Source organism: Caenorhabditis briggsae (genome assembly GCF_000004555.2).
Source record: "Caenorhabditis briggsae complete genome, chrV, whole genome shotgun sequence".
Taxonomy (NCBI): domain Eukaryota; kingdom Metazoa; phylum Nematoda; class Chromadorea; order Rhabditida; family Rhabditidae; genus Caenorhabditis; species Caenorhabditis briggsae.
In genome coordinates, this window is record NC_013488.2 from 13,395,983 (window position 1) to 13,419,964 (window position 23,982).

A 23,982-nucleotide genomic window follows, 5' to 3' on the forward strand; every position below is an offset into this window, starting at 1 on the left:
ATTCAAATTAGAAAAAAGTATTTACATTTCACACTTTTATTGAGCTCGGACACGCACCCAGATCATCCAATTGAGAGTGTTTTTATACCATGCGAAAAGGGCGGAGTTTAACATTACAAAAGCAATAAATGATAGAATGATAGAAAGCTTCAAAGCACTCAATCATATTAAAAACGGGGTGGGTCCCCCTGACAAAGAGTGCGATCCTGGAATCCTGAAACTTTAAGCTGAATGAAATCTAAATTTGAGGAACTTTTTAAAAAAAAACCAGAATCCAAAAACCCAAAATTCGAAATGTCGAAATTCAAAAACTATAAAGATCCAAAATTAGAAGATTCTAGAACTTTTTTTCCAGATTCCTCCACATTCATCACTACACTTTGCCTTTATGGAGGTGTCTCACATTTGCCTCTCCAGACACGGTGAGATAATGTTTTGAAGATTACAGTTATAATGTATCTTATTTAGACTGTTTTGAGTGAGTCTGTTGTGAAGCTTGTTGATGTCAAACATTGGCTGGCGCGGTTCCACGTCCTAACGATCGGAGTTTCGAAGCCAGAAGTTGTCACTGACACCACTAACGAGGGTGAGTTGCATAAATCTACTGATAGAAAACATTATTTCGATTATTTTCCAGGAACTGTTCGGCGTCTTTTTGATCTGAAGAAGTTTTGAAGATATCGATGAGTTAGCTTCTAAGCTCAAAGTTAGTCAGAGTCTCTGGAGAAGGATCGAGGTCGCATGGAACATTTACCCTTTTTGATGCATGGAATGTGTTTGGACAGGTTAGTTTATCTTTTTCTTTCGCCGAGTCTGTTCAAGTAGTTCATTGGGGGCACAATAGACTTCGCTGTTACAGAAGGATTAAAAGAGCAAGGGGGTGTCGTAGTATTCTCGTCATTTCTGATGCCAATTTTCTGAGTTTTTAGGGAATATTATGAAAACAAATAATGTTCTGCACCACTAGCTTTTTCTCTCAATCTTGTCATAATATATAGATTAAGACACAGTTTAATTTTCCTTAGTTGGAGATTCATTACTGACGAAAGTAGTTACCGCGTGCTCCTTTCATCTGGGATTCGGAAGAATTCCAGATGGCTGAGGGTTACCATGGCTACGTCGGTAGTGGGTCTTCAAACCATTAGGTTTCTACTCTCTAGTCTTGTCACACTGACCAGATTAAGACCTTGTTCAAGTTTCTCTAGTTGGAGATTCATTCCTGACGGAAGTAGTCACCGCGTGCTCCTTTCATCTGGGATTCGGAAGAATTCCAGATGGCTGAGGGTTACCATGGCTACGTCGGTAGTGGGTCTTCAAACCATTAGGTCTCTAGTCTCTAGTCTTGTCACACTGACCAGATCAAGACCCTGTTCAAGTTTCTCTAGTTGGAGATTCATTACTGAGGGTACAAATTTGCGTTTTTTTTTGTTGGAAATAGTCAAAATAGTCTCAAAACAGCCTACTTTAAAAGTTCAGACAAAAATTGATATCTCTCATCAAGTTTTAGAAAAAATTATTTTCGGACATTTTCAGCATTTTTTGAGGTTTTGGAATAAACTTTGCTCCTGGGTAAACTTTTGAGCTGAAACTTATAGAAAATAATGCTGCAGTGGTCTGAATTGTCTACTGACGGCTGCTATGCTGTTTTGAGCTGTTTTTGTAATTTAAGATGGATTGAAATTTCCAAAATTGACCTTGAAGTTCGGTGTTTCTGATTTTTGTCGAAAATCTAGATTTTACTTTCTCAATTTATTGTTCTGTACAGATGATCAATTTTGATAGCGATTTTAATCACTCAGAGCACCTTTCGAACATTTTAGACAGTTTTGAACATTTTCCAATTGGGCATATTGTGCAATTGGGCATATCAGTACAAAACTCGAGCTTAATTTCGAGCTACCATAGCTCAAAAGTGCCTTGAACACCCGTAAAACACGATCATGATTATTTGAAACATATTTCAACTGATTTCAGCTCAAAAGTTTACCCAGGAGCAAAGTTATCCGCGATTTATTCCAAAACCTCAAAAAATGCTGAAAATGTCCGAAAATAATTTTTTCTAAAACTTGATGAGAGATATCAATTTTTGTCTGAACTTTTAAAGTAGGCTGTTTTGAGACTATTTTGACTATTTCCAACAAAAAAAAACGCAAATTTGTACCCTAAAATACTTGTGATTTTTCATTTTTCGGGGTGGTCCTATCCTTATTGAACGGCTGCAAAAGTGACATTTGGGTATAACTCGAGTACAGAAAGTGCAAGAGACATGAAAATTTGTTCCCGGAGGTTATTTTGTATTCTAAATCGAATGGCGTTTACAGATTTTTCATATCATTTCTACTTTTTCCGGAACCCTCAAAATCGAGGGGGGTCCTATCCTTATTGAACGCACTGTATTTCAGGTTTACGGTAATCTTATTTTAACAATCAACCTTAGTTGAGTTTCTTCATCTCTAGCCATGTTCATTTTTGTTATTTGATGAAAAATGTTAAATTACAGTATCCACTCTACAAATTCGCTCTTCTTTCAACGTGTAAGAGAGAAGACTTAAAGGAGGCGAGACAGCAAAAATTTCGGGGGACGAAATCGCGCCGCGCTTATGTAGACCATCGGTCGTCAGGCGCTTTCGCGCCCCCGTAGCTCAGCCGGTAGCAGCGCTGTACCCCTATGCTGCCTGTCATGAGTTCAACCCCTCATGGGGGTTCTCTATGCAAAATATCAGGAAAACTTTTTTTTTGGTGTCTGGCCTCCTTTAAGAACGTCGTCAGATTCTGGCGGATGCGGACCACGCAGCGGTCCGCGTGCGTGCAATCAAAGAATTTTGATTTTGTGGGAGGGGATTCAGATGCGTTGTATTCAGATACTGTCGTCAACACTGCCTCGTTTTTGGTTTTCTTCTTTTTCCTTCCTTTTCTTCCACTGAACTCCCAGTCTTTTTGCAGCAAACATGGAAAGAAACGGAACAATAGCTTTCAGTGGTTTGCCGTTGGATGTCATCCGCAGCATCACAAAACGACTGGAGGGCCCATTTCAGAGGTACAGTAACCCGGGTTCAAACACAGAACTTGTATGTTTATTTTTGCAGAAAACCCCGCCGTCAAGTCTGTAGGACATTTAAGAATATTGCTGATGAGGAAAAACCTGTATACCCATGCATGGAAATTCATATTCAGAATTATATTTTAACATTCAAGACAACGGGGGAAAATCTTCGTTATGAAAAAATACACTATAATTTTGAGAATGAGAAAGATAGAGATTAGGGTTTCCATTTGGGCGGGTGAAGAAGCGGGCTAGCCGCTACCCGCCCGGGGGGCTCCCACCCGCGGCCCCCCGCGGCCCCTCGCAATTAAATGCGTGTGAATTTCAATAACATTTTTAAGGATAATCACGTATTTTCCAAGAAAAACTGAGTTTCTCAAATCAAAAAACTACAAAAAAGATAATATTTTCCTCACGTAAATATTCGCGGGGGGTCAACGGGGGGCCGCGGGGGGTGAGCCCCCCGGGTGGGTGCGGGCGGGTGAATCGCCCCCCAATGGAAACCCTAATAGAGATGGGCTCTTCTCAATTAGTTTAAATTCTCAGAGTGTCTAGAGTAGAAATTGGATCACTATCATTGGCAATATTTCGTTCCGATCCAGACGCACTTGATGACGTCCTGCCAGATTCATTGAATGTCGAAAAGTTGTCATAAAATGTGATCACTCTGAAAAAGCTCTCAATTTTTTGAGTTTTCTGAATCTCGGTAGATTGGAATCTTGGTTTTGAACACTGATTTCTTTGAAGACCAGGGCAGAGATATTCTAGAAATGGAACAGTTCAAAAGAGTGAAACATGTTGACATCCGGGGACTCCTCAATCCGGAGAAAATTGAGCATTTCAAACACCTGAAGAGTTTTGAAGTTTTCGTCGAGGACTTCGAAGCGAGCATGATCACTGGAATTCGAAATGTAAGCTTTAAAAAATGTTAGAAATTAATGTGTATTTCTAATTCTCATTTTCAGAAACTGTGCAACTTCCAAGAACTCCAATACTGCATCATCCAGTTGGATGAGAAGGGGTCTTCAGTGAAATCGGTAGTGTTCTTGGCATGGATGTTCCAGAAGGATCTACGGAATCATCCACATATCGATATCGGATTTCAAGGAGCATGAATGTTCTGGAGTTAAAAGTGGCATTGCTAGATATTCGCATTAAGAATGTTCTGGAATGATTTCGTAGTTTTTTTCCCTTTAATGTTTTCGCATTGTCTCAGTATCTTTACCATTCTTATTACTCTTCCAATAAATGTGTTCAAAGCTTGAAAAACGACCTGAATTTTCAAAAAGAAGCATCTCATGCATCAAATACAAGAACCTCAAAAAAAACGAAATATATTATTTTGATAAATTCAAACAAAATGTTCAATTCTGTAAAAAACGAACTTTCTAGCTCAACTAAAAATCGAGATACGGTCATTTGAAAATTGCCGTGGTTAGAGGCGCAGTGTGTCTCGTCGTCTGCGTCTCTAGCCTCCGAAACTACAAAAGGCTCTATCTCGGTTTCTAGAAGTGCTAGAAATGTGATCTCTGATAGAATCTCATGAAGAATCTGGAATTATGATTGGAAACCTAATGTCTTTCAATAAAAACATGGAATTACAGAAAGCAGGCTAGAAATGCCACTTCCATAAAATATACCGTGCTTCCTCTGAAAGAAGCCCACCCAAACAGTCAACTCAACTTTGAGCTAAATTATCTCGGTTCATGTGAAAGATATGAGAAATTCGTCAACTGATAAAATGTTTGCGGTTTTATGATAAACAATTTATCAGTTGAAAAAACTTTGGTATCTTTCCCAGGAATCGAGATAATTGACCTCAAAGTTGACGGTTTGAGTGGTCTTCTATTAGAGTGTTATCGGTATTAAAAACTTCTAAGGTTTCAGTTGTTCGAAAAATATCATGAGAGCAATTTCTAGAATCGAAGTTCCATCTATCTTAATTTCTCAAAAGAATCTAATCCATCATCCCATCGAAAGCTATTAAGAACGTCTACAAAGATATAACGAATGGAAAGAGAGAAAAAAGAGGAAAAGTCGATTGACAGGTACAGAAGTAATTGTCGGATGAATAATATTTGTGTGTCATTTCACCTCGTTGTTCCTCCTATTTCAACACGAAACGAAGCGGAAAGAGTAGGAGGAGAAAAAAGAGAAGGAGAAAACTAAAAATTTTGTTGCGAAATTCTTATTCCAAAAAAGGTGGTGGTGGTGTCCACGATACCTGTTGTGCTCTTTTTTGTCGTGAATACATAATTGGTCATTGAAAGGCAGGTGGCCGTTCAGTAATCGTTCCTATACCGGTTGACCTCTTCCATTTTCGGGTCATTTGACTCTTTTGAGAAACACAAATCGTTTCTTTTCAAAAAGAGACGAAGTTCATGTTTGGACAAGTGGCTTCTTGTCACCAGATGCCACAAAAATGTGACACTTTTTACGAATTTGATGTATATAAAATATTCGGCTCTATTCTGAATTCTAGGGCTTGTAACTAATTCGTCACATTTGACAGTCAATAGTGACTCTTCTTCTCGAAGAGCATACAAAAAAGCTATGATTCACCAGTTTTGATGATAAAATTGCAAATAGGTAAATAAACGGGTGTTGCTTGTACGGTTCGGAAGAGAGAGTTCCATACGTGGTTTTCTTTTTTTTTCACCTAATTTTCTGCACATTTTCGTTCGGTTGGTAATGCATACAAGAAGAAATCACTTTGCTGCAACACCTGATTCAACTAAATATGTGTACTGTGAAACTGGCTCGTCAACTCAGCTTCTAGGTTCCCATAAACTGAATAGTTACTTATGATTAGAGAGTACCAAAAGCTGTAGAGACCCAGACTCATCGTCATTCACTCACTCATTCATTCATTCTGAGTCGCCATAGCACACATCGGAGAAGGAATACCGGCTCTCGCAGCAAACAACACCGGTACCTTCCCTTTTTCTGAGCCTTTTCCTTATTCGGTACACAAACACAGACTCATCCCTCGCACCGTTTCCTCTCTCTGAACTCTCTGCAATTCATCAACTGTTTCCATTTCCCCAGGTTCTCTTTTTATGTTTTTTACGTTCGGAAAAATTCCTTTTTGTGATCTTCAAACCGCTTTGCTCCGGTTCTAGTTATATTTGCCTTCGACCTCTTCTTTTTGGGGTTCGAAACCCCTTGTCTATATTCGCCTATTTTTTCTGATTCCTAAACTGACTCGATTCTTTTTATGTTAGTAAATAAATCACAAATACGACCATTACCCCGTTTTTATTACATCGTTCTTGATGCCTTCATCTTTTTGTAGACGTTAACCCCGATTAAAACTTTTATCTTTATATCCTTTTTTCTGATTCTCAAAACTGTCTCAAAATTTTTGCGCAATTATTATGTCCAGGATAAAAAACTTTCCGCCACTTGTCATCCGTGTTTATTTTGCCATCGACAGTGGTTTTGGGCTGTGATGTCAGTGATTGATCACCAGTTCCAGTCGTTTTTGCCATGCTTTCTTTATCTTTCCTTCAGAATGATGCCTTTTTAGCAGATATTGATGATTTTTATTCCGAAAAATGACTTTCGAAAATCTGTTTGTCGCAACTTTCGAAAAAAAATTTACAGTAACCTCTTTTCGTGGTGGGACGCACTAAAACTATGATCCTTTAATATCGCATGTTCCGTACAATTGTTTTTTGCAAAATTCGTGTACTTTTTTGAGTCTCTTTACTGGTTTTTATTTATTAGCTGCGGGAAATTAAGTTTTTCTTAAATATCTATAGCTCCTACTAAATATAAACTAGAAAATTCTGGTAAAAAGTATAAAAATGCAAAATAAAAAACTACAGTAATCTGCTTTCGTGGTAGGACTCAGTGAATATTACAATAGCATGCGCCTTTAATGTCAACTGTTTTTGAATGTTTTCCAATTTGCATCATTTTTTTCATAATTACTTTTAAAAATCAGTTTTAGCCTAAGAATCTCCTGCTAAACTTCAAAAGCGGACTTTTTTCTTGCGATCGACTAATTATATGGTTCTCTTCTGCTCTAAAAACGGCTTTAGTCAAGAAAACATCTCTCGTTCCACTTTACATCGTCCAACCAATTTTCCGTTTTCGGGGGGCGCCATTATATATGATGACCGTCAAATAGCTCGACATCAAATGTCGGAAGCACTGAAAGTGAAGAGACTCAGTAGCGCTTAGGCAAATGTTCGATTTTAATCTTCTTCCATCACAACAGCAGCGTTTAGTAGTTTACCGTCCCAATTTTCGCTTTTTGAATTCAAATCTCCTCCGTATTTTCGCTTTTCTCTTTCTGGTTCTGATTTTGCCCCGGCTTGAATCGAGAATTAAAGAAATCCTTCTCTTTCATAGAATATCTGTTTTCTTAATGAGGTGTTCTTTTATAAATTAATGAGGTGTTCTCTTATAAACGCAACCAAAAATTTCCCTAAGTTCATTTATATATTTTTTTCAGTGAAGAGGGGGAAACAAAGTGGTAAATACAGGTTTATTAGCCAATACTTATCTCCGACAGCTTCTTTCTTTTTTTCTCTTTTTCTTTTTTATTAATCATCTTCTTCTCCTACAAGTTTCACTTGTTTCCACTTTGTCACCTTTTCTCCCTTCCGACAGCCGTCTGCAGATCTGCTCAGGCGATAAATCGTTTGAAGGGCGCCGATTTCGAGTTTAGAAAAAGGCGCCACACACTTTTTTTCTGAATTTCCCACCAAAAATTTTTTTAGCAAGATTCGTAAACTTCTGCGAATTACAATTTGCTTGTTTAAATACTACATAATTCTTCTGATTTTTTTAATCTCAGTGCCATAAACAATAGTTCGGAAACTAGTCTTCTCCTTTTAGTCGTTGACGACACATAAAATAGTCTAAAAGGGTGATAAATCACAAGTTTCCAAATGTGACACTGTCCTCGAAGGAATTGAAAAAAGAACAAGCTTTTCCTCATGTCTCTGAGACAGTGAGAGGTGAAGGAACACTAGCCGTTAAGTGTCCTTGACAAGTTGCACATGCTTTTCAAGAGAATGGCCCCCCACTACACTTCGGCTAATCCTACACCTCCATTTGTTTTTCATAAACGTTGAGTGGTGGTGAGGAAGGAGATGGATATTGAGGAATGCATATTTCGGCACCCACCCAGGGGATAATAAATTTTTATGAGGCGCCAAATCGAAGAAGAAACCGCAAGCATCCTCGGAGACTCTATACGTCGAGAAAAGTTCTCTGTAGATGAAAATGTTTCATAGCCGGCAAATGTTTATTTTTGCGTTTGCGAACCTGATAACCGGAAAAGCAGGGCGAGAGAAGGGACAAGAAGACAAATACAGCTTGAGATCGTGATATGCACATGTAAATATTTCACGTCGTTTTTTGAATGTATCAACAGCCACTTCCGAGTTTCACCCCCATCGTATCATCCTTCTCGTTGTCTTCTTACCACTCGTGTTTCATATTATTTCTTAATTTTGCTTTTTTTTTCAGATCTGACACGAAAAGGATCGAGATCACAATCAAAGAGTGAGAGAGTTTGAAGCAATGGACGGAGGTGCCACTCTAGGCAGAGGCCATGTTTTCCCTGTCCAGAATTATAAGGTTATTATTTAAAATATTTTTTGAATAGTTGATATGATTTTGATATACCAAAAAATCGGAACTATGGCTGTCGTCGAAGGTCCCACAACGACAACTACAGTAACCTAAAATTTTTTACTTTCAGTTGTTTTTTCCTCGAATTTCATGCAATTTCAGTTACCAAAGTTTCTTATTTTGGGACTTTCCTCGAGAAAAATAACAGAAAATTCGTCAAAAAGCAGTAAAAACGAAAAAATAAATCTGGGAGGGTCCCACATCGACATCTACCGCAACCTAGAATTATTATCATTTTCCGGTTTCTTTTTTCTCATTTTTCGTATATTTTTTTCGATCTTTCCGGTTTTTTCCTCAAACAGGTCAGAAAATAAAAGACTTATGGTAGTGGAAGGATTTGACTGAAAACGCACGAAAGTCATAGAAAATCAATCCTGAAAAGGAAAATATTTTAGGTTACGGTAGTTGTCGTTGTGTGACTCTTCCACAGCTTCTATTTTTTGAACCAGAATAATTTTGAAAGTCATGTCCAATTGACATTTTACAGAAAGGAGCACGAATCTGGCACAGACATCCGCACCTTGTATGGATTGGTGGAGTTCTGGAAGAGGATATCAGTTTTCAAACCAGACAAGTCAGAGTACGACTGGAAGATGATACGGCAAGACTATTTTTCAAGAGTGTTGTTTAGTTTCCCCTCAATAATTTCAGACGGCTGAATACGACATAACTTCGTTGGAACAGCTCCCATTTCTTCGAAATCCCGCATTTCTCGTTGGCAAAGATGATCTTACACTTCTATCATATCTCCATGAGCCAGCAGTATTACACAATCTACAAGTGCGATTCGTGAACAGTAATTCAATATACACATATTGCGGAATCGTGCTCGTCGCGATCAATCCATATGCAGACTGCTCACACATATACAGAGAAGAAATCATTCAAGTTTATCAGGGAGCTGGAAAATCGGCTCGAGAAATGGATCCCCACATTTTTGCGGTGGCAGAAGAAGCTCATTTTGATATGGGAGCTTTTGGAAAATCACAATCTATCATTGTTAGCGGAGAATCTGGAGCTGGAAAGACTGTTTCTGCGAAGTTCGTCATGAGATATCTGGCATCGGTAGCAGCAAGTAGGACGAGAAGTGAAGGAACAACGTCGATTGAAGCTCGAGTTCTGGCCAGTAATCCAATCATGGAATCCATCGGAAACGCTAAAACTATCAGGTTAGGATCAGATTCATTAGAAATAAGATTAATTCAATTGTTTCCATTTTTCAGAAACGATAACTCGTCTCGGTTCGGAAAATTCATACAAATCAATTTCTGTGAACGCGGTCGACGAATCATTGGTGCTGAAATGAAGACGTATCTCCTCGAGAAGAGTCGACTCGTGTTTCAAGCTCCCGGAGAGCGAAACTATCACATTTTCTATCAACTTTGCGCTGCCCGGAATCATCCAGCGCTCAAAGATCTTCATTTGGGACCGTGTGAATCTTATTCATATCTCACCCAAGGAGGAGATAGTCGAATTCCTGGTGTTGACGATAAATCAGACTTCGGAGAGCTGTTAAAAGCACTTCAGTTGCTTGGATTTGATAATAAGCAAATCAGTGATGTATTCCGAGTACTTGCTGGTCTTCTTCTCCTTGGAAATGTTCATTTCGAAAACGGAGAGGCATCTTCTGCAGTTTCGCCTGGAAGCGCTCAAGAGATTGCTCGATTATGCAGTGAGATGTGGGAAATCAATGAATCAGATTTACGGGTGTGGCTGACAAGAAGGGAGATTCGGGCTGTGAACGAAGTTGTGACGAAACCATTAACTAAAAATGAAGCTGTTCGATCAAGAGATGCACTTACAAAAATGTTGTATGCTCATTTATTCGGTTGGCTGGTGGACAAGATCAATGAAGCACTGAATGAAAAAGAAAAGTCTGATGGTGTGAACCGAAGGAAACGGCCAGATCGATTTATTGGTGTTCTTGACATTTATGGATTCGAGACTTTTGAAATCAACTCATTCGAACAGTTCTCTATCAACTATGCCAATGAGAAACTTCAACAGCAATTCAATCAACACGTTTTCAAGTTGGAACAAGAAGAATATGTTCGCGAAGAAATCGAATGGGTTCGTGTCGACTTTCATGATAATCAACCGGCGATTGATCTTATCGAGGGACCTGTCGGAATGATCAATTTATTGGATGAGCAATGTAAACGTTTGAATGGATCTGATGCGGATTGGCTGAGTCAGTTGAGAAACAGTACAGACTTGAAAAGGAATCCACAATTAGCCTTCCCGAAAGTTCTGAGCAAAGACTTCATCGTTCGACACTTTGCTGCTGATGTCACTTATAACACTGAAGGTTTCGTCGAGAAGAACAGAGATGCCATCGGAGAACAGCTTCTAGATGTCGTGGTTGCCAGTCGATTCCAATTCATTCGTACAGTTATCGGGCCTGCTGTTGTAGCAATTCCAGCTAATTCAACTCCTGGAAGAAAGACCACAAAGAAAACAGTAGCCAGTCAGTTCCGTGATTCCTTAAAAGAACTCATGCAAGTGCTATGCTCGACGAGACCTCACTATGTGCGATGTATCAAGCCGAACGACAGTAAGATCAGTTTCGATTTTGAACCTAAACGCGCCATACAACAACTTCGTGCATGTGGTGTCCTTGAAACAGTTCGTATTTCTGCTGCTGGATTCCCTTCCAGATATCCATATGATGAATTCGCAAGAAGATATCGTGTACTGTATACAAAACAGTCAGCACTTTGGAGAGACAAACCAAAACAATTCGCTGAGTTGGCTTGCCAACAATGTCTAGAAGAAGGAAAATACGCTCTTGGAAAGACAAAAATATTCTTGAGAACTGGCCAAGTTGCTGTACTCGAAAGAGTTCGTTTGGACACACTTGCCGCTGCTGCCATTGTTATTCAGAAGACGTGGAAAGGGTTTGTTGCGAGAAGAAAGTACGAGACTATGCGAAAATCACTGCTCATCGTTCAAGCTTCGCTGAAAGCGTTCCTCGCTTTCCGTCGGATCAAGTATCTCCAAATGCATCGAGCGGTTATTGTTATGCAATCAGCTGTTCGCGGATACATTGAACGTCGAAATTACGAAGCTATCCGAAATGCTGTAATTGGAATCCAAGCCGCTTTCAAAGCTCAAAGAGTCCGACGATATGTTGAGAAGGTAATTTGATATATATATATATATATATATATATATATATATATATATATATATATATTTTGTTTGATTTTGAAAATTAATTATTTATAGCTCTGCTATGAAAAGTCAGCAATCACAATTCAATCGGCTTGGCGCGGATATGCAGTACGACGTGAGCAGATTGCTAGAAGGAAGAAGGTGGTTATGGTTCAGTGCGCTGTCCGTAAATGGCTAGCCAAGCGTCGACTCCGAGAACTGAAGGTTAGTGTCGACTTGTGACCTTTTTTATCTCATCGCTGGTTGTGAAATTTTATCGTTGGTTTCTTTTTTTTGCAGATAGAAGCACGATCTGTTGGTCACCTTCAAAAGTTGAACACTGGTTTGGAGAACAAAATCATCGAGTTGCAGATGCGTTTGGATATTGCTGTAAGTGACTAGAAATAAGTTATCGTAAAACCTGTATTAGAAGAGCCCCCTAACTTTCAATTTTGAGCCGATCTTTCTCGAGTCTTGTCAAGGATATGAGGAAATTGTCAACTGATAAATTATTGATCATAACATCACGAATATTTTGTCAGTTGACACATTTTTGATATCATGCATAGAAGCCAAATTAGCTCAAACTTGACAGTGTGGGTGCCCTTCTTTTACAGGTTTTTGCGGTATTTTAAAAAAGCACACCGGAAAAAAAATAGGTGCCACTGTTTGCAATCACAATCAGCTTATGCAAAAATGCACCGTTGCCCGCCGGAAGAAAATAATGAGCAAACAACAAATGAAACATTTTGTGCTTTTATCTCAATTGAAAAGCTTGGTCAGAATTGTATGTGACAACAAAAAAAGTTTTGGTTGTATGTCCGTTGTGCCTAAAAACGGCAACATTCACTCTCTGAGCATGACCCTCCCTTTTACGATCTGTTTTATTTGCTCTTTTCGGAATATTTGATAGTTTCTTTTTGCAACTCTGTAGGCGGCCATGGCCAACTATCGTTTCTCGACTTTGCTAAACTTCTGTGATTAGTTCACCTGGTTCCATTTTCGAATTCTCTATATATTGGGATAATTTTGTTGTTTATTCTGAAAAGTCAATTGGCAACTCGAGTATTTTTGTGAATATTTAGTTGTGTGAACTCCCAATGGGACACTCTTCTTTTCGTCTTTCGCCGTCTTTTCACCCAGAAAGAAATTCGTATGTGAATATTTCTAACAACAGGGTAATGTCTTCAAAATGTCAAACCAGCAACACATATCTTGAAAATGTTCCTTGTTGCCAGTTGACCACCCCAGCTTATCCCATTAATCATCGGTTGTTTCCAACTGATTGCTGTCAACTATTTGTTTGTCACTGCAGAACCAACAACCAGAAAGAAGCAAGACGTTTTTCACCCGTTCTTCATTTTCGAGGTTTTAAAAAATTTAACAAGTCGGAACACAAGTTAATTCGAGAGTTTCAAACGTCAGTCTTTTCGCAAATAATATGTTCTCCTGTCTTCTTCTTCGCACTCTCAAAAACTCTCTCACTTGGCTCTTCTTGGCTCGTTATTGCTCATTTTTAGAACCCGAATAAGTTTCCAATGATATTATGTGTGAGAGAGATTTCTCTGCACTTGAAGTGCTCCATGATTCTTATATCCCTTACATGTCAAAAAGCGTGTTTGCAAACATTTCAATTTTCGGAACTCTAAAGTTGTGCATTCAGAACTTTGAATTTCAAAGACCTGTGAACCTGTTCTGATCTTACTGATCGCCTTTCTTCCACTCTGACGTATCTGTTTCTATCGTTTTCACGCGGGCGTTCAATTGTGAAGAGAAGCTCGAGCAGGTGGCCGGAAATCACAAAAAAACGGATATGCTGTAGAGGAGCAGGTTGGTAATCAGGCATCGCGCCCTCTGGGCACGAGATATGACAGTTTATTTGATCAAAAATTGGGTGAGAAAACGAGACAACGATAACCCAAGAGACACTGCTGCGTGTGTGGCCAATACAGTCTTTCATTTTTCCACAGTTTCCCACAGTTTTCGAACAGAATTTCGTTGCCCTCTTCTTCTCTCGATGAATCGTTCCTTTTTTTCCCCACGATGAATATTCCTCCCAAGGGGTCAATGGCGACAAGCTTTTGGGGCTCGTGTGAACGATCGTTTTTGCCTTCTTCATGTTCTTCGGGAGAAGATGTTTTCCCATGCTATAACATTATTGACCTCCAAAAACGAATTTACGGCGCCCAGAGGTGATAAATTATAGATAAGAAGGTGTTACTCTACTTTTTGCAAATAGTGGGATCTATGAGAAACTGCAGTCACTGCAGTGCAGTTCGAATAGGAAGTCAAAGTTTGAATAGTTCCTGTTTGATCATCATTCTTAACATCATCAGTGTTAGAAGAAGCTGTTAATTAGATAGTTGGTCGTTTTCTAATGTTCTTCATTGTTTGACTTCTTTTATTTCCCTTTTTTTTCTCGAAATCCCGTTTTCCCATCATTGGCATACATCTCGTCCTCGTTTTTTTTATGGCTGAGAGACCTAACATGCCATTCAAGATAACTCCCTTACTTTTTTTGAGATTGATTGCCATGTGATTCTGAACATCCCCGTTAGCTCGTTCTTTTTTTTGGGAATTTTGCAGCCATCAAATGATTGCTATTGCGTTCAAATATAATTGTTTTCAATTGTCCAATTTGGGGAACTAGGTGATCCGAAGGCGTAGAGTAAACTTGTTCTCCTTGATTACATTTTAATTCGATCACCTGCGCCATTCACAATATCCTATCTGTGTTGCAGAACGCCCGAACCAAAGAAGAAACCGAGAAGCTGAATACAACGAGCAAGGATCTTGAGAAGACCAAGGCCGAATTGGCCATGATGGAAGCCGAGAGGTTCGTAACATTTTGCATTTAAAATTAGCATGTTAAGACTATTTTTTATACCAAAATCACAAAAATAGTCATGGATATTCGGAACGGAATTCTGAAATTAAGGAATTTTCAAATACTGAAGACCGTATTTCCACTAATAGAAGCCCAGTCAAACCGTCAAAATTCACCTCAATTATCTCGATTCCTGTAAAAGATATAACAAATCTGTCATCTGATAAATTACTCTTCACAGTATAACCAATAATTTATCAATTGACAGATTTTTAATTTCTTTCGCAACAACCAAGATAAGTGAGCTTACATTAGTCTGTTTGAGTTGGTTTCTATTAGAGGAAACATTCATCAAAATTCGAATATTCTGAAATTTTGAAACATAATTTTCGACCTTAAAAAAACAATTGAACGATATTTTGAGGTTTAGTCATCAGACCTTCAGATAAAACGCTATAATTTTGATAGAACAGTTTAGGAACCATAAATGTTCCGAAAAATTATCATGTAGTAAATTACAGACTCACTCTTCTGGAGGCACGCCATCGCGTCGAAGTTCTCCAAGAAGAAGTGGAACGATTAGAGACAGAATGTGACCTCAAAGAAGCTCAACGTGGTGGTATGGAGACTAAAATGGTCGATCTCCAGAGCCGTCTTGAACAGGTAAGATATTCACCGTGAGAGTTAAGAAATCCCCTTTTCTGGATCAACCCTTGTTGAAAAAAGAAAAAAAGAGGAACAAAAGGAGAGGTCCCACTCCGGTCATAAACCGGGTCCCATAATGTGCCACTTTCTCATTAGACGGATTCAGGAGAAAGCGGGTCGGTGTTTGTGCCCCAAGACACCATCTCACAAGGTTTCTTTTCTGAATGTTTTCTTGTGACCGAGTCGTTGTACTCGTATCAGCTTCCTTTGCGCAAGCAACGAGTAAATACATAAATGATGAGCACCACCACGGCTGGGATTAGATGCCACAAACACAATGGTCTTTCCCCTCAAAACCATCAATTTTTCATGTTGTTTCTTTCTTCGCATTTTCTAAGTTACTCTAAAAGAATAAACTATTTTTTAATCGAAAACTTCACATTTGGTCAGGAATCTAGTTTTTATTCTTCTTTCTTGGAGCTTCAGCGTATTTGAGGCATTCCAGCTGTGAGAATGGTCGCTGAAAAACAATTTTTGCGTCTCTTCTCCTATTTTCTCATTCTAGTTTAATTGCCAGCCATCATGATACCAGCCAGCCAACCATTAGGAATTTTTGTTCCCCACAACCATCCATATTTTTTCTATACACGTTTCGAAACGTTTTCCGAATTTCCAGATGCAATCCGAATCCGGACAAACCATTGCCGAGCTCACGGAGCAGCTTGAGAAATCGAAATCCGATCGAAGTGGCTGGGATTTGGAACGGCAGAAGATGGAAGCTGAATTGAACACGGAACGAGCTGCTAGGCACGCCTTGGATGCGGAAGTTGTTGCAATGCGAGAGCAGTTGATGAAGAATGTGGATCTTTTTGAATCCAGTACGTTCCAAAAGAAATCGAGCCCGAAGAAGACCCGAGAGGATGATGGTTAGTTGAAAATGTGTCCTCTTTCATTACTAAAAATCCGATTTTCAGGCAGTTCGCGAACTACGTCGAATCTCTCCCAATTGACTGGATCGTTCTCAGCTGAAACCATGAATGGAATGCCACGTGGATCGCCAGAAGCTTTGCTCGATAACATGGCTATCACTTTTGAGCAATTGAGAATGATCAACGATCTCCGTCAGCGAAACGAGCATTGTCAACGGGAAACTGAACGGATGAAGGCTATTCTAGAGGCGTCTACTCTCATCGATACCCTCGATAAGAAAACATCATTGAAGGCATTCGAAGCTGTTCGTGTTACTGAACTCGAAGGAGCCTACAATCGGCTGAAGAATGACATGGAACGAATAGTTTCTGGGCAGAGTGGAGCCACTCATTCCGTATTCGAACGTATTATGGAGGAGAATGAGCGTCTTCGTGATGAAGCTGTCGAGTTGCGTTCAATGCTCTCCAGTCACTTTGAAAGACAATCAGTTGCTGGAAGTAGTGGATACAGAAGATCGCCAAGACCTGATTCAGGCCATTGTTCGGGAGCTGATTCTGAAGATGGCAGCAGCGGAGCTGATCTTGAAGAGGATTTGTGTATCGAAAGACAATGTAGACATCTCAAGAACCTAGCTGAGTGAGTGAAACTGCTGGCTGGCTTAATGATTTGAAAAGTTTATCGAGAAATTTTTCCAGAAATCTGACGCGAATGCTGACCAATCAAAACATGGAAATCGAGCGACTTCAACAACAACTTCGATTCAGCGAGTCGCAGACTTCCTTCGTGAGTTTCAAAGTTTCAGAATGTAAAAAATATTGCTATTGTAATCAAAAACATCGTCATCCATCTCTTTTCTACTCATAAGTATTACTGTGGTAGATGATATCGGGTCCGGTTTTGGCAGGCGGGTCTCACGTTGAAAGTGACACCAGATGCGCAGACAAAAAACCATGACTAAGGGAATGACAGATGTTGAAGACAACATGCGTGGGCTTACTTCTTCTCTACGACCTTATTCAATTTTTCATCTCTCTACCCGAATATGGCCACAATTATGTTCGTAAACCGCCAATCCTCGATTCTCAAATTGTTTATTTACTCCTCACCGTCGTCGTTTTGTCTCCATCTCATTTCCTTATTTTCGGAAATTCGAGTCACTCTTTAAAAGAGTCTTTTCTCAACTCGGTTCTCGGAGGTGGTCTTTACTGCAAAATGTGGTCTCTTCTTCACAGAAATGTGATACTAGTCTATTCTGTGTCGTCAATAGAAATGTATTTTTCGATGTTTGTATACTAGTGTTCGTTTCGTTTTCTTCCTGCCTGTCCACCATCAAACTATCATCCGTCGGACATGGATTATGAGATTTTTTTTTACTCATTCGAGTGCCTGGTAGCCCCGATGGTGGTCATCAGAGATTATGTTAGTACTAGATATTCCCATTCTCTAGTTTTTTCAAACTATTGTTTCCCACTAGAAATCGATTGGCCTATTACAGTCATCATAAACACTCGATCACACTATTTGCTGTGTGACTATTTGAACACCTTTTTCATTTTCACTCTACTATTTTGTCTCTCTCCTAGGATTGACCTCTCTCTCTCTCTTCCTTTCTTCTTCTTCTTTTCCTACTTTTCTATGAATATTGACCAAAAGAGTGGAGAGGTGAATTGCCTCAACCAGTTAAAGCAAAAATCGTTTCGCAACTGCGCCTCCTTCACCACTTCATATTTTCTATTCCTCCTTTTTCATCTCCACACTTCATCGTTTTCGTCCGCTTTTGCCGCGCGAAGCATACACCTGCAGCGATTAGCGTTGAATTGTAATTATTGTTATTAGTTCGATGACTTTATTCCATTCCCATTTGCACTTTCAAATGAATCGATTCTCCAGATTCCTATTTACGACCTCAAAAATCTTATTTTCGTATAAAACCAATCACCATGGGGGATAATCTTCGCCTTGTTTTCGTATGCGCCAGCCTCGTTATTTATACATTCGATGTTGAGAATAGTGTGAGGTCAAGCGAAGCGGAGACATAGAAAAGAGCCCCCGTCTCCTGGCAAAAGCTTTCCATTCACCGAAATCTCCCACTTCCTGCTTTTAGGTCGTATCTTGGGTCGAAATGGTTTATGAGAGTGGCCTTAGTTTTTCCTTATAAACTCAACAGCCGTTTTTGAGTTCGAAAGTCTTCTTTCAGATCTTGTAAGAAGCTATTATACCTAGTTGATGTTTTTGATTTTTAAATATATTATTCCTAATTTTTCTGCTTCTCCTTTTGTCATTCTTAATAATGACAGACAGCGAAAGAAAAAAAACGCGAAAATGTCATTAAAAAGACAAGAGCCATGGAACAAAAGAAGCACCACTAGAATGACGTTTCGTTTTTGATGGGATTCTCTGTGTCCGCTCTGTTTTCTCTCGATGACTATTTTTCTTCTATTTTGGCTCTTTGTTTCTTTGTTTCTCTGAATTTTTCTTCCTATTGGGAAAATTAGAAACGGGAATCAATATGACTATTGGCATCCCGCAAATTTGAATTGCTAATTCTTGATTCTCTACTTCCAACACGAAGCTTTTCTTTCCCATCATGTTATTTTCAGGGCGTAATCTGTAATTGGGCGGTCTTCAATTTTCGATTTTAATTTTTTGTTTTTCCAATTTCTCAGCCACCAATTTTCTTCTTTTTTTTTCTTTCTTGTACGCCGTCAACAAGTTTCCGGTTCGTCTCATCCTCCATTTTCTCACTTTTGCACTGACATCTTCGTGTGCTGCACCCCAACGCCTCCAAAATGTGCATTCCGAATCGGTTTTCGAATGATGAATGAGCGAGAAACAGAGAGAGAGTCGTCGTCTCTTCTCATATCGCTGCTCACAATTTTCTCCTTCTCGAATTTTTTTTCGGTGTGCCCTTCTCTTTGTTTCTCTCGATCCAAAAAAACTGGCCTTTCCTCTTCATCTCCATTTTTTTCTCCGTATTTGTTATTCATGAATTCTTACTTTTCTGGATCTTTTCTTCTTTTATTTCTGGACCTAGTAGATTTGGACCAAAAATTTGGTTACAGATTCTCTGAATTTTCATAATGTTGGAGTTCGATGAGATTGGAACTTCTACACCTCAGCCTAGTCTTCAGAGTCGAATGGCTTCGGCCGCTTCCTCTGATTACTACTGTATGACATTCGATGAGCCTGAGGAGATGGATGATGTTACATTGAGTAGTTCGGCTACAAGCAAGGCAAAATTCTTTGTTCTAAACCAAAAAATGTTCTAATGACAACAATGGTTTCAGAGGCCATCCGACGTATCATTAGACGAAGCTGTACGAGGCGCACATAAGCAGACTCAGCTGTTGGCTCAACAAAACATGGTAATTTTATTCATTTTCTTGGCAGTATATGAACAAGAGAGTTTCAGGATCTCAATGATAAACTGACTCGTCAATCGGAAGAATTGGCCGAGGCACGTGCTCAACTCCGTGGTTACAGTGGACCTTTGGGATTAGGTGAGCAAGAATTGTGTCGTGGTTTGTCGCCTGCCAAATCGATGCTCTCGTCGATAACCACCATGGATTCGGACGTCGTTGACGGATTTGGCGGTGGTGGCGGAGACTTCCGACGCAGTCGTCGATCTCGTCCAACTAACATAGATCCGCCAATTTCGTCTTCGGCCAGCTCGTCGGGTCAGAGTAGTGTCTATCACTCTCTGAACACGTCGCTAGCATCGCAGTGGCATTGGTCACATGTATCCACTCCGACGACTGGAAAAGTGTCCACACCTTCATCGAACCGCCAATTCGTTTACCCACCTAATGTGAACACATTCTATAGTTTACGCGACGCTGTGGGAACTTTATTATCACAATTGGCGCGTAGTTTGGGACTTTCAAACACGACAACGACACCTTCCCCTTAAGTATCCGCCGGTTTGGTGGCTTTGATTGTTGTGTGAATCATACAATAGGGAACTGAAACCAAAGTATTAATAAAAGAGTGATGAGTTAATATAATACTTTCAAATATTATAATAGTAATTGTGTGTTAACAAGTTTTCGAAACCACCAATCCGACCGTCCCTACTGTGTCGTTTCCCACTTATTTGCACGTGGTTAGTTACCATCCTCTTTCCACCCCACTTATCTTTTAGTTTCTTTTCCTAAACATTTTCTGTTATATCACATGTTCCGTCTTGTTTCTGCACCACAACCAACGTGTTCTTTTTTTTCCTTGCCCCGTTACCTCTTATCCTATATTTCGATCTCGCTTCTTCGTCCCTATATCCTTCCCTTGTTTCCCTGCTGCTGTAATTGTATCTTTCCATCCAATTACATCCCTCTTCATTCAATTTTAACCACCTACCGTATTTCATGTTCCTTAGTTTATACACTTCATTTTTCTACCTAAATCCCATCCCATCCTTCTTCACCCAGTTGTTTTGCTATCAGTTCTGTGTGCGTGTACTTTTCTGTTTTGCCCTCTTAATATAAAGTTTTAACACATTTGTTACAGTGTGGTTGATGGTTGGTGATGGTGGTTTTGAGAGCAACTTTCTATTGTACTTTTCAACTTTTTGTTATGTTTAGTTCTAGCATGATTACCGTAAAACCTGTAATAGAAGAGTCCCTTCACTTTTAACTTTGGGCGGAATTATCTTGATTCCTGCGGAAGATATAAAAATTTTGTCAACTGATAAAATATTTGTGCAAAAATGATAAAAGTTTTATTAGTTGACAACATTTTTGATATCTTTCATATGAATAGAGATAATTGAGCTCAAAGTTTGGGTCGGGTTCTATTAAAGGAAAATGGTTTTTGCACCCGTAAAAACAGTAAGTACAAAAACGTGATAATTGGTAAACGGCGCTATTCGTGAATAGAAATAGAAATAGGTAATCGTATTAGCCCTTGGTTGAATAGAACGGTCATTCGATTAATTGGCTGGATTGATTCGCTCCCCCGTCTCTCCCTCCTTTTTTAGCAACAAATCAGTTCCCATCGTTTGGTAGTTAGTTACCAGAGTGAATGTTTGTATTGTATACAGCTGAAGGAAGAAGCCAGCTTGTTTAACACGATTTATTCCCTTCTCTCCCATTCGTTCTTTCCCACTTTTATCTCTTTCTATAGAAAAGAGACAGGCACTGAAAACAGATGTTGAAGACTATTGCATCGATCGACCACTAAATTCGTTTCATTTTTACAGAAAACACATCGGACGAAGAGATCATTCGCCTCGAGGCATTCGACAAAGGATCCGTGACACACAGCGGATTTTTGGAAGTCTACAACGTTCCAGAATTCGCGAGAATCATTGTTTGTGGTGAGTTTAGGCCCGAAGATAAGATAAGATATAGTTATTATACTGGTTAAAAATTGGAGCTCTGGAAAAGGGCATGTCCGAATGTCCCTCAACGACAACTACCGTATGCTAAAAATATGATCATTTTTCGGATTTATTCTCTCGATTTTTCTGCGTTTTCAGTCAACTTTTTTCACGGTCAAAATTTTTTATTTTTCGACGAAACTCGGCGAAAAGTAGTGAAAAACCGGAAAAAATAAATCCAAAATATAAATACTTTTAGGTTACTGTAGTTTTCGGACCTTCGACCACAGCCACCGCCGTTTCTCCTCTTCCACAGCTTCGATTTTTTTGCACCAGAATAATATTTATTGCTAAAAATCTTCATTTTCAGAGCTGAAACCAAGTCTGGCTCGCCTTCTGACCAAGAATCTGCCCGCCTATCTTCTTCTCGCCGCATTCCGCAATCATGACGAAAAAAGAGACGAAACGGCTCTCACCGGTCTCTTTTCTTCGGTCCATCTTGTGCTCAAAGATACGATCTCGCGTTCGCACGATCTCGACCTACTGTCGTTATGGCTTGTGAACCTCTGGCGTCTTTTCAACCTCCTTCGTCAGTATTCTGGCGAGGACAAGCAGCCAGAATGGCACGTGGCCAATACTGAAACCCAAAATTCGTATCGATTCAAAGCCTACGATGTGGCACCGATTCGTGATCAGCTCAAGTTGAGAATCGAAGAATGTTATTCGAGTTTGATGAAGAAAGCGATTGAACATGTGTTCAGTCCTAAAATCGTGCCTGGTATTCTGCAACATGAAAGTAGTAGTGATCTAATGACAGCTGGACAAGACAAGAGAGATCGTGGAGGTGTCGATTCGCAGAGGAAGAGTCTCGATGATCTGTTGCAGTTCATGGATCTTGTTCATACGAAACTGAAGACGTACGGAGGAGATGACGTGGTTGTGAAACAAGTCATCGGACAAATGGCTAATTGGATGTGTGCTCTTGCATTGAATCATATGATGTTCAGAAGAGAGTTGTGCAATTTCGAGAAGGCTATTCAGATCAAGTAAGTTCTTTTGATAGGTCGAGATTTCCATAAAAAGTATTTCCAGACACAACGTCACTGAAATCCAAAACTGGCTCAACGGAAAGGGACTTCCAGACTGCCGTGAAAATCTGGAACCACTCGTCCAAGCTTGCCATCTTCTTCAAAGTCGAAAAGATGCTTCTAACATGGATACGCTTTGTGGAGAAATGACGAGTCGTCTGAAGCCACGTCAAGTTGTTGCCATCCTCCAACATTACGATCCATCGGACGAGATGGAGGATGGATTGTCTCCAGAATTCCTTATACAAATCCAGAAGAAACTCAACGAACGGGCAATTGCTAATGGTGATCCAATTGAAGATAAGGTTTGTTTAAAAATATTCTAATTTGCAATATCTTATCTTTATATTTCCAGGATACACTGATCATGATGGGTACCTACCTTCCACCGTTCAATACTCATCCATTCTCCTACTCGGACTTCCCACTCGAAACCTTGAGTCTCCCCAGTTGCTTGCACATGCAAAGCGTTTGTAGACTTGTATAATTTTATTTATCAATCTTCTCATAATTCTTACTGATTTACATCACCGGTCTCTCTCTACTGCTTCCCACATTTTTTTCATTCAATTCGTCATATTTTTGTGAATTTCCCTTACTAACTCTAATCATATTTGCAATACTGATCTAGTCGGTTATCCCAAAAAAAAACTTTTTTTGCTTCCTGTCACCTCTGTGCATGAAATTCACTTTTTCAATAGTTTCAAATGACCCCCAACTCTCCATAATACTTGTATTCGCATGTTCATCCCCTCCCCCTATTTATTGCTTTCTATTGATCCCAGTTCTTATCATTTCCGTCTGTGCTGCTGAAATAAAACTATTTATCTTCTGAAAGACCCCATTCCGTTCTTCCACGGCGAATCACATTTCTGTTTATAAATCAGTGAAAAGTACCACACATACACAAAACGGAGGAAAGAGAAAACGCGCTCTATTGAACAAGAGACATCGAGTTCTTTTTCTTTTTTTATTCAATGACAACACAGATAATAAGCTTCAACCTAATTTATAAATACTACAAAAATTTCAGTAAATGACGAATCACATTCAGCACTTGTTTATAATCAATCGTGCCGGAAGTTTGATTTATAGTTGGGAAGCCAGAATCGAAACGGTTTGTGTTTTGAAATACAGTTATGATGATAGTATTAAAAATCAGATCTGTGGAAGAGAAACGCTCAGTTGCGTANATGGCTTAATTTTTTTCATTTAAAAATGCTGGATTATTACTGTAATTGCTCTAAATTAATGACTGTATATGCCTTAAAACCTGTAATGGAAGGGCACCAACACTGTCAAGTTTGAGCTCAATTATCTCAATTCATTTGCA

At 39.4% G+C, this 23,982-nt stretch overlaps 3 protein-coding genes across 3 annotated transcripts in view; all 3 read left to right on the top strand.

Moving 5' to 3' along the window:
- Nucleotides 1-3,813: 3,813 nt before the first annotated feature.
- CBG27190 lies at nt 3,814-4,158 on the top strand (the record flags this gene model as incomplete). The annotated part of the gene is made up of 2 exons (XM_045237989.1): nt 3,814-3,954; nt 4,009-4,158. 2 exons carry the CDS (start codon nt 3,814-3,816, stop codon nt 4,156-4,158), a joined length of 291 nt encoding a protein of 96 aa, XP_045100212.1.
- A 5,021-nt stretch (nt 4,159-9,179) lies between these two features.
- Nucleotides 9,180-23,136, top strand: Cbr-hum-2 (the record flags this gene model as incomplete). The annotated part of the gene is made up of 16 exons (XM_002637495.1): nt 9,180-9,293; nt 9,344-9,861; nt 9,916-11,830; nt 11,921-12,070; nt 12,146-12,235; nt 14,587-14,681; nt 15,194-15,335; nt 15,994-16,243; nt 16,292-16,883; nt 16,943-17,030; nt 19,535-19,612; nt 19,660-19,747; nt 21,442-21,558; nt 21,932-22,607; nt 22,654-22,954; nt 23,005-23,136. Coding segments are annotated over 16 exons (5,346 nt in total), but the record flags the coding sequence as incomplete, so codon positions are not given.
- A 549-nt stretch (nt 23,137-23,685) lies between these two features.
- CBG19270 overlaps nt 23,686-23,982 on the top strand; it is a gene marked incomplete at both ends in the record, with an annotated part of 1,895 nt that continues 1,598 nt past the window's right edge. Inside the window, one exon of the mRNA XM_045237990.1 lies at nt 23,686-23,838. Coding sequence (XP_045096735.1) covers nt 23,686-23,838 — 153 coding nt within the window. The remainder of the gene's footprint in view (nt 23,839-23,982) is intronic.